Source organism: Astyanax mexicanus, chromosome 16 (genome assembly GCF_023375975.1).
Source record: "Astyanax mexicanus isolate ESR-SI-001 chromosome 16, AstMex3_surface, whole genome shotgun sequence".
Classification (NCBI taxonomy): Eukaryota; Metazoa; Chordata; class Actinopteri; order Characiformes; family Acestrorhamphidae; genus Astyanax; species Astyanax mexicanus.
In genome coordinates this window covers 18695648-18710114 of record NC_064423.1, presented here as the reverse complement: position 1 = coordinate 18710114, position 14467 = coordinate 18695648, and the positions used below count along the sequence as shown (strand labels likewise).

The following is a 14467-nucleotide window of genomic DNA, read 5'->3' as shown; positions in this document are numbered from 1 at the left end:
CATCATTCAGTCTTTTTATTTTTTGGATTTGTACCAACTTGCTCCACAGTGCAGTAATTCACCGTTTGCTACAATTAATTGTGACTGTGTGCGATGTTTGTTGCCTGGTCTTGGCCTCAAGCTGTTTAAAACACTCAGTAGGTTGTACGATCCCATGGGAACCCACCAAGGGGCTTAATTTGTTTAAGTGCACTGTGTAGCAAACTAAGTAACCAAAAAAAAAAAAGATCTTTATGGTATGCAGGGCTACATTTGCCCCAGGCTGAACTGTACATCACACAGCTGATAGAAAACAGCATCTGGAAAACAGTAAATAAGTTCTAATAGTAATTCAGAGTTTTAGTATTAACTAGAACCATCTCTAAAGAACTCAGAGACCAGAGTCTTACAGCTTTTTGAAGGTTACTAATGACAGATGTGATGTCCTAAGAATCTTATAACCCTCTAAATCTAGGCCTGCTTTATTTGTGGCTAACTGATAACATTTCTAATCGCTCTCATTCATGCTGTCTCTCACACACTTACGCAGTCTTTCTCTCTTTATATACATATTATAATACAAAACACTACACTATTATTACTTCACAAAAATACAGGGAAATACCAACATAAAAAAATCAAGATATTAATTAATAATGAATTGACACCACAAATATAAATATAATTTATTTTTGCCAACCTAATGCTGATTTTTTTAAAGAACTCTTAAAAACTGAAATGCATCTAGCAATATGCTTAGGGAAAGTATTTATAGTTTAGGTTAAAGTAATGCTGTTGTTTTTGTTCTTAATAAATTACCACAAAAATGCTCACTGTTCCAACAAGATCTAAAAAGATGTAGTCTCATGGTAACAGCATGATGTCATAATGTCACTGAAATTACTAATGTCGGCTGTAAAATACATACACTGTGTAAGATACACTGTCTCTTTTATTTTTTGGTTGCAATTTAAAAAATATATATCAAAAAAGTAAAAAAAAAGGTGGTCCTACATTTAGCTAGTTAGATCTTGAATCAAAAAAAGTGGCCCCTTAAACTATTTAAGAGCAGGTCGATGAGCACCCAAAATATTCAGCACTGCAATGATGACATTTGGAAAATATGTGGAACTAGTAAGAGTCAAGTCAATTGAGTTTTTGTTTTTCTTTGCCCTTCAATTAGCAATCAATAACAGTTTAATTTTTAAAACAATGCTCCAAGGTTCAAGAGAGGAAGAAAAAAAAAACGGCATTAAATTGCACTATACTTCCAATTATTTGTGGACAACCCTCATAAATGATTAATACCAAGTAATTTAAATTGCACCCACTGTTGACACACACAAACAAAAGGCACACACAAACAGCATTGTCTAGTCCCAGTAGATAAGTATAAGCAGATGAACACAAATCTATTGGCATTATGCCTAATGCCAAGTGTGGGCTAGCAGGGTTTAAAACCTCTGCACTGAGCTGTGGAGCAATGGAACTAGCTGTGCTCTCTAAAATTATGAGTTGAGGTAGAATGGTGACTATCTAACATTCTGACCTCAATCAGATCAATAAAATGCAATCAAATCCTTACAGCCATACTCAGGGTTCATACGCTTTTTAACCAATACACGTTCAGGATTTTTAATGACTTTTTCATGCCTTCAAGGCAAATTTTCATGACCATATGATTTTGAAACAGACACTAAAACCAAAAATCAACGTAAACTATAATCAAAATTGATTACTGAATTAATAAATTAAATAATTAACTGAATTATTTAACTCTAAGCTGACGTATTTGTTTCTGGTAATGTTTATTTTCCAAAACCTATCCAGACTATTTTCAAAATCCAGGTTTTTCATGGCCATACAAACCCTGAATACTCCAAAATCTAAAAAAGGCTTTCCTTTAACAGTACAGACAGCGACTCCAAGATCAGCAGGATTCATTTTTTAATATCCATTATGTCAGAAGGAACAATGATTGGGCAGGTGTCAATATTTTGTCCATATAGTGAGCAATCAATGGTAATAGTGTGTGATGGGGCATGTGAAATTTCAGGGTGCTGATTCAGAGAAATCTGAGTGAGCAGTCTCTAGTGCTTGAGTGCTAACGTTTTCCCGAGAGGCATTGATAACGTATTGTGTGATAGTAACTGGTCAGCAGGCACAGGGTGTGCCCTGCTCCAGGTCCACTGACAGTCCTTTGCTCAGGAGGAAAGCCTCTTGCTTGGGCTCTCTACCTAGAAATTTCTTCAGCATTTCAGAAGCATCCTCTGAGCCTCCAGGCTTCAAGACACAGTTCCTATAGTCCAGACCCACCTGAAAGACACGGGACAGTACCATTACTTTTTGCTTATATTCACAACAGGGCTTACAATTGACATGACATAGATGATTTGAAATAGTTTGAGTAGGGATGCTACAAATATTCCGCAGAAAATAGCTAAATAAATAAATAGAATGTTGGTGTTTAGCCAAAAACCTGAATAATTTATATAGAATAATGCCCAATTTATTGTATTGTGTTTCCACTAACATAAGGATTTCTTTCAGCATTAAGTTCATTCTTATGCTCCACTTACGTAAATAATATTGAATAAAGTGTTCAGCATCACTTTTCCACTCAATATTGGTTAGACCTGTCAATAATAACTACATAATCAACTTGTCGTACAATAAATGGACATTATAGCAATAACTTTAGATAATCATTATATTTGTCAATTGTGTTATTTGTATGTTTGTTCACATAAATAACAGTGAACAGTCCTTTAGGCAGATATGCAATCCCAGACCAATGCTTCCATTAATGATAATTTTATACACACAGTGTGGACTGCAGTAGGTGAAGAAAAGAAAAAGTATATATTTACTTTGTCATGCTATTCTACCATCATTATATTCGTGGCATTTAATTTATAGCAAAAACATGCAAAAAATCGTATTGTGACAGGACTAATATTGATAGTAATCTCTTCAAAAACTGTCCGTTTTCCTACCTGAAAAACTCCAGCTGCACAGGACTATGATCGTATTCGCATTAGTAGTCAAGCTAATTTAGCCTTAGCATTTGTTACCCAAAGGACTGAAAGCATTTCTGCATGTAAATTTCACTCACATGTGACTTAAGCAGAACCACCATGGTACATAGTGTATATGATTAGAGCACTGCTGAGATCCATTTATGACTACAACTGCACTGCAGAGGTAAATTTAGGATCAGAATTTCACTAATGAGGTAAATGTATGACTAAATTCTTACTGTGGAGTTAGCTTAATGTGTGACCAAAAAAAAAACAAAAATACATGTTAGGCTATATCAATTATCCCATGTTAACAAAAGTGGCAAACATAATGAGAACCTTTGGGTTCAGCCTATTATATTATTTTGCTCAGTTTCTGACCAATCTCAATACATCAGTTAAAATTATTATGTATTGGTAATGGCGTGTTTGCACTGACCTTTGGGTTCATGATACCCTCCTGTTTGAAGCGGGCGTAGAACATGTCCATAGAGAAGACCTCACTCCAGAGATAACCGTAGTACTGAGCATCATAACCACCTGCCAGATGGCCAAAGGTGGCTGGCATATTAGTACCTGTAAACAAGTTATGACAGAAAATATCAACTTGCATGTTAAGACAAACATTTAAGAATACACCCCCTTCTGTCATGTTCATAAACCATTCTACCATAGTATAAACAGCATGTCTGCCACTGCAGCCTCAGCTTTCTGTTCTAGGTCTCCTGCTGTATCCTTGCAATCGCTCAATGATACAGAGTGGTCGTCTGAATTAAAATACCTATTTGAGTTATTGTTTAGTATTTATAGCCCTTTCTTATGTTCTAACCAGTCTGGCCTGTCTCAACTAGCCTCCTTCATTCTTTTCTATACACAGAACTGCTGCTAACTGGATGTTTTTTCTTTATTGCTTCATTCTCGACCGCACTAAAACCCACACTATAATCATCAGTTAGTTGAGAAATAGCCATGGAGAAAACATTTAACATATTAAATTGTTCACCTGCAGTGGCAGGCACCCCCAGCATTTCCTGACAGAGCTTCCCGTACTCCTCTGCTGGATCCACTCCTGACTTTGTGTGAAGAGCTTGATCTACTTTAGCTAGTACGATCTGCCTCAGGTTGAACAGACCTGAAATTAAACAGTACAAAAGATAGAAAAAGGTAAACAAATCAACATGATAAAGAAATGTTTGGCTACTATACCAATTTATTTAATAAAAAAAAAAAACATTTGCATCTGCTACACTAGAAGACTAATAAAAACACAAAACACAACAAAAAAACCTTATAATCAAGGCTTGGATAATGCCTAAAGAAATCTACCATATGCACAAGCAGTGACTAATTACAGAACTGTGTCTTATTTTCATTTATTTTCATCTGCAAGTTATCTAAATAGCTTCTAGTGATATTACAAATATTATAAAGAAATCATAAAACCATACTAACTCACAAAAATAGATTATTGCCATTATTACCATTTTTAAATCAATATTTGTGATTTTTTTATACCTCAACAGATTGCTTTGTCTTAAGGGTGTACACATTGTGTACTGTATACACAGTCCCCTGAGTAGCACTGATGTGTATATGAACTGACACACTCCTTGTTTTGAATGCACTTACATACGCCATATGTGCAGTCACAAATACATCTTATCTGTAGCTCTATTACAAAAGGATTATAATTAGATGTTTTGTGTATTCTACAGCAACAATGTATTTTGAATCAATTAAACAATTAAAGTAAATCTAATCTAAACAAATCTGCTATATCACTATGCAGCAATTTGATAAAAGTTAAGTTTAACAGATGAAGGTGAAAAAAAAGGAGTTTATTTGATTGTTTTATACTTATGCAGTATGTGTCAACATGGATGGCATCAGCATATTAAATTATTGTGGGTTTTTAAAGATATGTACTGTTTTTATTGTATTAAAAGCATATAATACTGACAAAAATGATACAATTAAGAAGCTTAGAAGGGACTATTCTTCCCTTGGATTGGGGCTGCATGATATGTCGTTTAAGCATAGTCATCGCGATGTTCGCATGTGAAATAGTCACATCGCATGACGTGCGATGTTACTTAAGGCAATTAAATCAAACATGTCATGTTGCAATGTTTTGATTCTTTACACAAGAAGTAGATACACAGCGTTGTCTCTGTGTCTGTGTGAGTGACAGGCTGCTTCTGCCTGAGAATTGCGAGAGGGAGGGGGTTAACTGCATGGCCTCCATCCACATGCTTGGGCATGTGGTTGTAACGTGTTGTAAGCTGTGCATCTCAGTCCAGCACAGTTTTGCACAGATATTTCCAGTTACAGCTGAATTCACGCTTTTAATCCCAGAAAAACGCTCTTTTTTTACCTATTAAACATCCATTTAAATGCCTGATTAAAAGGGCCGATTACTGTTGTTTTGCTGTTTTCTTCGGGTTTTAAGTGCTCGGCGCTGACTCAGCTCTTGATCAGTCCAGATGTGAGACAGCACACAAGTGGGGCTGGGGCTGGTGACGTCATGAGCTTGCATTGTTTAATATTGCGATACATATAATCGAAAAAAAGAACATTTGCGATGTACAATATTTTCCCCCAATATCATGCAACCCTACCTTGGATGTTTATCCCCTTTCATTGCTACTGTAAATGAAAACAAGGCCAAAACAAGTTGTATTGTGCAGCCTTCATACTCTTCAGTAAGCTTTTCTCAGAATTGTGTGGTGTGGTTTTTCGTCTTAATGGTGCATCTGTAACCAGGAAACCTGATTAAACCAGGTGGAGCTTCCATACAGGTTTTTTTTTTCTACAATCAATCACTTGAGAGACACAGTGTTTACTGCCCTGCTGATTTGCCCACAGTACATACAGACAGGTGGTACATTTCTCAGAATCCCAGTAAATTAAAAACCTTGTTCATTAAGACCAAGTGAAAGATACACAGCTCAGGTGCATCCCGAAGGGAAGAGGTTATTACCAGTGTTTGCAAGTCGAGACTTGATAAGTTTATCCAGCAGCTCCTCTGGGATTGGGTTGTTGGACTTGTAATGCCTAGACATGCGCTGCAGTGGCTCCTTCTCCCACACCCAGTTCTCCAGCATCTGAGATGGAGCCTCCACAAAGTCTCTTTCCACGTGAGTTCCGCTGAACATAGCAAAGTCTGCCTGAAAAATGCACACAAGCATGTTAAGGCCATATTTAGGAAACATGCATAATGCGGAGAAAAACAACACTTTCCTTTTATGTTGTCAAAACCTACGTGGGCTGTAAATGATCCAGTGTTTTTGTATAACCCTGCTTTAGTTCACCGAATTAGTGGTCTGTGAAAAAAGACAGGATTTGGCTGCAGATGAACTGGACCATGGTTCAATTGATTTAGACCAAAACCACCTCTTTTGATCTGACCAAATTTTGGGTCTTTGTATTTCGGGCTGTTGTTTGCAGGACTTTGGTTCAGACCAATTCAAAAAAGTTTGAATGTTCAAAACTTCAATGTTCAAAGTATGTGTGAAAGCACCCTGTGGAACAATAGCAATGGTAATATTAGTGACAAAAATATGCAGTAGTTCAACTATATTTGAGCATATCACTTTTATATGACAATACCAAGATCATTTTATATGAGTGACAGCTATTATTCACAAATCAAGATAAATGAAAAGAGGTGAATCTTCACAGGAGTTAACAGTCTACCAAGATTACTCTAAAAGGGCAGGGACTGCTCATCCAGGAAGTCCTAAAAGAATTCAGAAACACATCTAAAGAACTGCAGGTCTCACTTGCCAGAGTTAAGATCGGTGTTATTGATTCAATAAGAAAAAAAAAAGTTATAAATGGTATCCATGGGAGAGTTCCAAGGCAAAAACCAATGCTGACCAAAAAGAACTCAAAGGCCCGTCACACATTTGCAAACAAACACCTTGATGATTATTTAAAAAATAATAAATTAAAGACTCACTGTCAGTTATCGCAATCGTGATTGCAGTTTTGTTGCCAAGATTTCTCAAGTTTAGGGGGTAAATGCTTTTTACATAATTTTACTTGTATGTAAAAAAAAGTATCATTTAAAAACTGCTTTTTATATTTGCGCAAGTTATATTTGTCTGATAATAAAATGTGTTTGACCTGAGGGGAAAGGAGAAAAAAAAAAAAAATACCAAATCTCACAATAAACAAAAACAGAGAAATATAACTACATTAATACAGACCTGGGCGCAAAGCTGGTGCATGACGTGGCCAAACTCATGGAAGTAAGTCTCCACCTCATCGTGCTGCAGCAGGGATGGTGTGTCGGCCGTGGGTTTGCTGAAGTTGGCCACCATGGCAGCCACAGCCATCTGCCTGGTCCCATCGGAGAGCAGACATCCAGGCTGCAAGCCAAAACAGGCAGCATGCCCATACTTCCCCTCTCTACAGGGAGGAAGGATAACTGGCTATTAATTCCATCAAACTGCATGAAGCTACTACTCTGAATAAGAGCTTAAGAGGTGGCCGTGAAGTGTTTAAACAGCAGGAATGGATCAATGGTATGTATTTTAGCACTGTAACACAGTCTGACAACTCAGGTTTTTTATAGACTAATCTCCTCAAGTCACACTGGTTTCCAATACTAGCCCGGTTCTAATCCAGTACGGATTAATTAAATCTGGATTAAGGGAACATCACACACATAAGCAGACCTGTATGGAAAGGTGACAATCTGTTAATCACTAGATATCAGACAGCTAGACCTGTCGTCATGATAACTGTTTTAGTTTTAATTATGATGATTGATTGTCTCAAAAATGTTTGCAATAAATAACATTGATAATAAAAGAGCATTTTGTTCCATTAATATAATAAATAAAAATGCACAATAATGAATTTACATACTTTTAAAAAATAGTGTGTATTTAAATGTTTAATTATATTTTTAAAAATAATAGTTTTTCTATCATGTTTTTGTTTTATTTTACAGTACAGAAAACTACATGCTCAATGAAACAGTAATTTCATAAATAATTTAATATAGATTGTGGTCGAGTGTCATACTGCTATCTCTATATTATTATGGCACTTGACAGTAGATTTTATTTACAGAAAGTCCACAGTTTAGACAACAATAGGAATCCATGGTAAATATCTTGCACATAAATTATGCACTTAAAAATAATGAGTTTCTTTGATTTTACCAAATTGAAAACCTCTGGAATATAATCAAGAGGAAGATGGATGATTACAAGCCATCAAACCAAACTGAACTGCTTGAATTTTTGCACCAGGAGCGGCATAAAGTTATCAAAAAGCAGCGTGTAAGACTGGGGGAGGAGAACATGCTTGGATGTACATATATATGACTCCAACTTCGAGAAAAAAAAACTTTGCTTTGATATACCTGGGGAAAAGGTCCAGGTAGAATTGGCCCACCATCTTGCCAGTGGTGCGGTCCTTGACAGAGTAGAGAGTCACATCGTCATGCCACACGTGGGCGCCCTCTACCTGCTGGAAAGTGAGATTCAGCAGCTCCTGGTAGATGTCTAGGAGCCCCCGGGTCACCACCTCCATCGGGAAATACTCCTTCAGCTGATTCTGGTCCACAGCATACTGAGTCTCCTCCACCTGGGTCATGTAGTAGCGTGTGTCCCAGGCGTAGAGCTCACCAGTGAAAGGCAGGTTCCTCTTCTGACACTCCTTCTCCTTCAGCTTCAGGATCACGGCGCGTTCCTCCTCACCCAGGGGCTTCAGCTTGCGGGCCAGTTCCTCTAACAGAGCGGAAGATTTTTTTAAAGAATGCTGACATTTAAAAAAATATTTATAAATCACAAAGTCTCACCATTACAGCTGTGACTGTGGTTATTTAAGGCACAAGGTTCAGAATATTGATGCGACATATCATACGCAATAATATATTAATAGTAATATTGACACAAAAAAAGAAAAATAATAATAAAAAAATTAAATAATTAATTTTGAGTCTATTTTATATCTTAATATTCACTTTTAATAGTTTGTTTGCAGTTTACATGCACTTAATGTTTCACTATATTTTTTTGGTAGATTTTTGTTGTTACACTTACTATTTTACACAAAATCAGGGTCTTGTAAAAGTTACTGTTTACAAAATAAACAAACATTTATAGATTGTTTATGTTTCTAGTGAATGCATTGAAATAATATTACATTAAACTTTAATCTTTATTTTGTTGCAGTAATGTATTCTTAAAATTGATTTAAACTTGTCTCAATTAATGTCAATGTTTTGTAATATCAACAAGAATATTGTTATTGCAAAAATACCCCAAAATACCGTGATATTACTTTAGGGCCAGATCCCCCACCCCAGTTCAGAATTTTTGTTTTTTGGGTTCAAACCAAAATAGCAGCAGTGCAAATGCTTCCACGAAGCACAGTCCAGACTAGGGGTGAGTGATATGGTCCCAAAATAACATCACAATATTTCATGGTATTTTCGTGACTCCAAATATCTTCATATACCCAGGATTAAGTAAAATGAATGATACTGGACAAATTTAATCTCTCTCTAGTAGATATATTATGGAAAAATGAGAACAGTGTAATAATTAGGGGGGTTAAGGCACAATATTTCAGGGTATAACAACAGTCATGATACTCAAAAATGTTGGTGATATTATTGCGTACAATGGCACACTCCAAGTCCAGACCATAGTGTAAAAAGAACTGGTCTACGTCTGGATTAACAGAATCGTAGTTCAGTTTATTTGCAGTGTGAAAACACTTTTTTTAGATAGTTAAATTATTTGCAGCAATTACAGGAAATTGAAATTGGGGCTTTTTTTCACCCATTCAAGAACAGAGAAAATAAACAGTTCTATGTACATACACGCATGTCAGGCAGCAGTATGAGAGATTCAGTATATATCAGAATCATCAGCATAACCTGTAACTGTAGTTTAAGCGAAAGGGGAAAAAATATTTACCGAGAAATGAAGCAACCTTCTTTGATGCTTTGGCCATGTTCATCTCCAGCACAAAGTCTGCATGGGTGCTAAACCCCAGGAGAGCACACTTTTGAGAACGAAGCTCCACCAGCTCCTTCAGGATAGCTGAGTTTTCCTGTGAGAACACAGGGAGAAAATGCAATAACCACCACCATCTAATCTTATCAAGCTTCTAGAAAACCATAAACAAGTCAGACAAATCAATAAAAACATGAATGAAAAACCTAGTTGTAGCTTTTATTTGGCTTTCACACAAAAAAGCCTACGCTTAATCTTTGTCTGAAAACTACTTCATTAAAGTGCAAGAATTTAATCAAAAACAAACCTCTTTACAGCGAGAGTTGAAGGCTTCTTCTAATTTTCTTCGTGTTTCTGGGACATAGCATTTCTTCATGGTGGGGAAATAGTGAGGGTATTTGAGGGTAAGCTTCAGGTTTCCAGTCTCGTCCTTCTCCAAGGAGTTGAGGAAATCTTCAGGAAGTCCACCTACAGCAGGTAAAACAGTTAAAGTATTAATAATAAAAACTCCAAAAAGAGTAATTTTAAGCTCGTAAACAACGTTACTATCAAAGCTAAAAGCATGATTGCATCAACATTGCAAAGGAGTTATGTGCTACAGCTGTTGCATGAAAGATATGCAATGTCATGTAAGGCAAGTTAAATTAAATGTTAAACTTTTAATGCTTTATAAAAATCCCACTATTGAATAGATTATTGTCAGTCTGACAAAATGTTTATTCTAATTGAAAAATTGATATATTAAGTGCATTATTACAACATATGTTGACTTCTATTAAATGTTAGTGTTTTTTTACATATACAGTGCACAATCTTACTAGAACTCCAAAGCTGTGTACTCACCCAGCTCCTCACGAGTGAAAGACAGACTAGTGGTGTCTTCATTCAAATGCTTGTTGAAATCAATACACAGTGTACTCAGTTTCTTTTTGATCTTCTTGATCTCCTATTACAGGAAATAAACCAATTCAGCAAAAGATATTTCTTTCCTCATGTTAGTTTATTTTAGAAGAATCAATTCAGCTGAAAAGTATTCCAAGAACGATTTGTGCCCAGAGTCTTTGTAACGTCTGACCTCTTGTGTCTCCTTAGGAAGGTGAAGCCCATTTCTCTTTCCCAACTTGATCAGTCTTTCCATGTATCTCTTACCCTCTGGGGTGATAGACTCATCCTGCAGTTTATCCTAAAAAATGATCAACATTTCAGATGTAGAAGGATGAAAAACAACATGCGTAAACCTATCAAATCCCACGAAGACCATTATAGAGTTGTTTAAAGAGGCTTGCAATATGAACACAGCCTTAGAGGAATTTTGGTAGGTAAAAGCTTCATAAAAGCTTAATAAAAATGTATAAATAATAATAAAAAAATGCCTTAAAAATATTGTTTTAAAATGTACATTTTAAAAAGCAATTATTATTATTATGGTTAAAAGTGCAGGCTAGTACAAAATAAGACTTTTTTATTAATAACTGATATTTGATTAATGCAAAATATGGTTTATATTACAGTTAATTCTGAGCCTGCAATCTGATTGGCTGAGAGGTGTTCTGTGCGTGCCTTTATCAGCCAGTAATGCACTGTAAGAATTTTTTTGTTAATATCGCACAGCCCTACTGTCTTCCTTATTGATTCCATCCTTAACCTAATAAAAAAAAAAAAACACCCCAGACATTTAGGAACCTAACCTGAAGCGCTACAATCCTTTGGTACACATCCTCCCTCATGCTCATCTCCACATCAAACTCCGACAGCTTCTTATCTGCATCGGTGCTGGCCGTGCGCACGTCCTTAGAAGACGACACATGCTGAGGGAAATCCAGCATGTTCCGCTGGACTGGAAAAGAGCCAGAGATGATGCGATGTTACAGGTTATAAATAATGGCTTCAGACTAATGCTAAGAAATCAGTTTAATACCTCATATTACTTTTTATAGGGCATTATTATATTGTAAAGACTAATGTGGCACTAACTGAAGCATTAATGAAAACACATAATTCAAAACACATCATGACAATACTTCTGTATTAGGGGAAAAAGGACTGAATAAAAAGGTAATAACACTTTGCCATAACATTTTATTTGATTTATTTTTTTTGTCAACAGAAAACCTACACAAGATAGGTGCCTTGCAGTGCTTCCACTCTGCACACTAAACAATGGCAAACACTATTGTTGTGCATGTGTCAGTCAGCCAGTCTTTATGTAAAAAAGTGCTGAACGGTGTGTACCATTGCATACGGCTTCCCTGCTGACTCAGCCTTTTTATTTTTTGTTTCACAATAGTGATAACTGAAACCTGGTCACTTTGTTATAAATTAGGGCTCGTTGTGTGAAACAATCTGTGCTTAAATCTTGTGAAGATGTCAGAAAAGTTGAGGACTCATCCTCAGTATATAGATCTAACCAGATTAAGTAGAAATACATTTGCATTCATGTGTCTATTCTGGTATTTTAAATACCAGTAAGTATTACAGTAAGTATTAAATGCATTAGAAGCTCCAACCACAATCACAAACCATGAAGTATTACCTGTGTAGTCCACCTCCACATCAGCAAGGGCTTTCAGAGTGTTCTCATAGGTTACAGCATCTAGATCCAAGGATCCTACAGAGTCATAGACTTGCTTGGTCTTTGCAATAAGCTCATCCGTAAGCTGATGGATCTGCTCTGGAGTGAGGTCCCAGCGCAAACGATTGTCAGCACAAACTCCATCTCCACCGCCAAACACTACTTCACCTGAAGCAGAAAGTTTCTCTCATGTGTTTCAAATATCAGAAGAGATGAGCTTTTAAGGCATTAGGTTTCAAATGTATGTTTTGGGATATAATACCCATATCGTATTGTACCAAACCAAAAGAAAAGAAAGAACCCCACACCCACAAAAAACATACTAAACTGCAGATCCCTCATACATTACACAATAACTATAGTTTATTTATTAGTATAGCAACCTAAAAGAATAAATATATTTTGATACAATTTTTGGTACATCACCCAGCCCTATCATGTATTATTACTTCCAAGACATATCTATTAGTACAACATACTTGTACAACATATTTGCCCAACTTTACTTGTTGTAATCTTTTTGGATCTCTGTAGTTAAAATGACAGAATCGTTTAATTTATCAATTAATATATATGTATATATTTTTTTTTCGTCGTTTTGTCACAGAATAGGGCTGGACGATATGGCAAAAAATATATCACTGTATATTTCTTAGTTTTGGGCTAAACGATAAACCATTGTACAGTTGATGCGGAGTTCTTTGAGTACCAATGATATCGTTGATATGTGAGAAAATGTTAATATATTGTCCAGATTGTTTGCAGAACAGCAAGGGCTAAAAAGCAAAGTAAGTTACTAAAATGTCTAACAAAGCCAGAATATTTTATCTGTATAACTTAGCTGTTTATCTTATCTTATGGTTATATGGAAAATTCTCAAGCATTGCTGAGAGCTGAGTTTGTTCAGCTAGCTTAGCTAACATATGTCTGTCAGCTTGTCTAGTAACGTTAATGCTCCGTTTAGAATGACGCCCTGAATTTGTAATCAGTTCGATATAAAGCTAACCCTAAAAAAGGTAGTTTACATACAGCTTAAAAAACACAATAAACACCAGCGCAAACCTGCATGTCACTGAACCATAGGGGAAATAATATTAACCTACACGTGTTCCTGGTATTAATGGAAGCTAAAGTGACGGCGCTTAGCTAACCTATCAAACCAGCAGGCTAACTACGGTTAGCTACACAGCTAGCTGTCCGGCTCAGTACAAGTGCATATACACAGAAGGCTAACTGTAGCTAGCCGGCAAGCTAACATAACGGCATTACAACACAAGAACCTGCGCAGCTAGCTAGCTATTGTTTTCATAACCGGCAAACGGCTGTATGTGTGAACACTACAGCAGTGAGTAGCCGCCACCGTGCTCGTAAAAACAGAGTAATGGCGGTGTTTCTAAATTAAACATTACAGTTTATGTTCACTGTTAATCCAGCTCAGTACTTTACACCCCATATACCCAGCGCTGCTCTAACCTACTGAATCGTAGAGCTGCATTCAGACCCCTGTTCATCATTCAGTTAACTATTAGCAGAAAGTACTGAACTAAAGAGAGGAAAGTAACTAAAAAGTGATAGTCAAACATCTACCTGACTTTTCTAATATAACCTAGATTACCTGTAGGTGCCATTTTTCCACGCGTTTCTCTGAATCAATGCTCGCTGCTCCACCGCCCGCCCGTGATAGCTCTTCCCTGTGAGGTGGTATCCTCCCGCCCATTTCGCACTCATTGATTGGGTCTGAGAGTTGTCAATCAACAAAACCCCGCCCAATCCTCTTCTGCTCAGTGATAGTACACAAAAAAATTTAAGAATGATAAGAATGACTTTTAAACGAAATACATACATTTAATGTGGGAAAAGAGAGTTTGAATTGGAATTATGTGAAATATTTACAGACTATTTTGCATGTATTTATA

The 14467-nt window shown here is 36.4% G+C and overlaps 1 protein-coding gene across 1 annotated transcript; it reads right to left on the bottom strand.

The window, feature by feature from the left end:
- Positions 1 to 1909: 1909 nt before the first annotated feature.
- Positions 1910 to 14255, bottom strand: thop1 (thimet oligopeptidase 1). The gene is made up of 13 exons (XM_007240204.4): positions 14167 to 14255; positions 12513 to 12719; positions 11668 to 11816; positions 11055 to 11162; positions 10823 to 10925; positions 10287 to 10447; positions 9941 to 10076; positions 8377 to 8743; positions 7211 to 7412; positions 5980 to 6166; positions 4003 to 4131; positions 3439 to 3575; positions 1910 to 2295 (listed from the first exon to the last, which is right to left on the bottom strand). Exons 1-13 carry the CDS (start codon positions 14177 to 14179, stop codon positions 2134 to 2136), a joined length of 2061 nt encoding a protein of 686 aa, XP_007240266.3. The 5' UTR covers positions 14180 to 14255; the 3' UTR covers positions 1910 to 2133.
- Between the last annotated feature and the right edge of the window lie 212 nt (positions 14256 to 14467).

Coding starts and splice junctions, on each gene's coding strand:
- thop1 (XM_007240204.4), bottom strand. Junction 11,817..12,512: donor TGTGGAGGTGGACTACACAG/GTAATACTTCAT, acceptor GCTCTTTTCCAG/TCCAGCGGAACATGCTGGAT. Junction 10,926..11,054: donor TTCCTAAGGAGACACAAGAG/GTCAGACGTTAC, acceptor TTCCTGTAATAG/GAGATCAAGAAGATCAAAAA.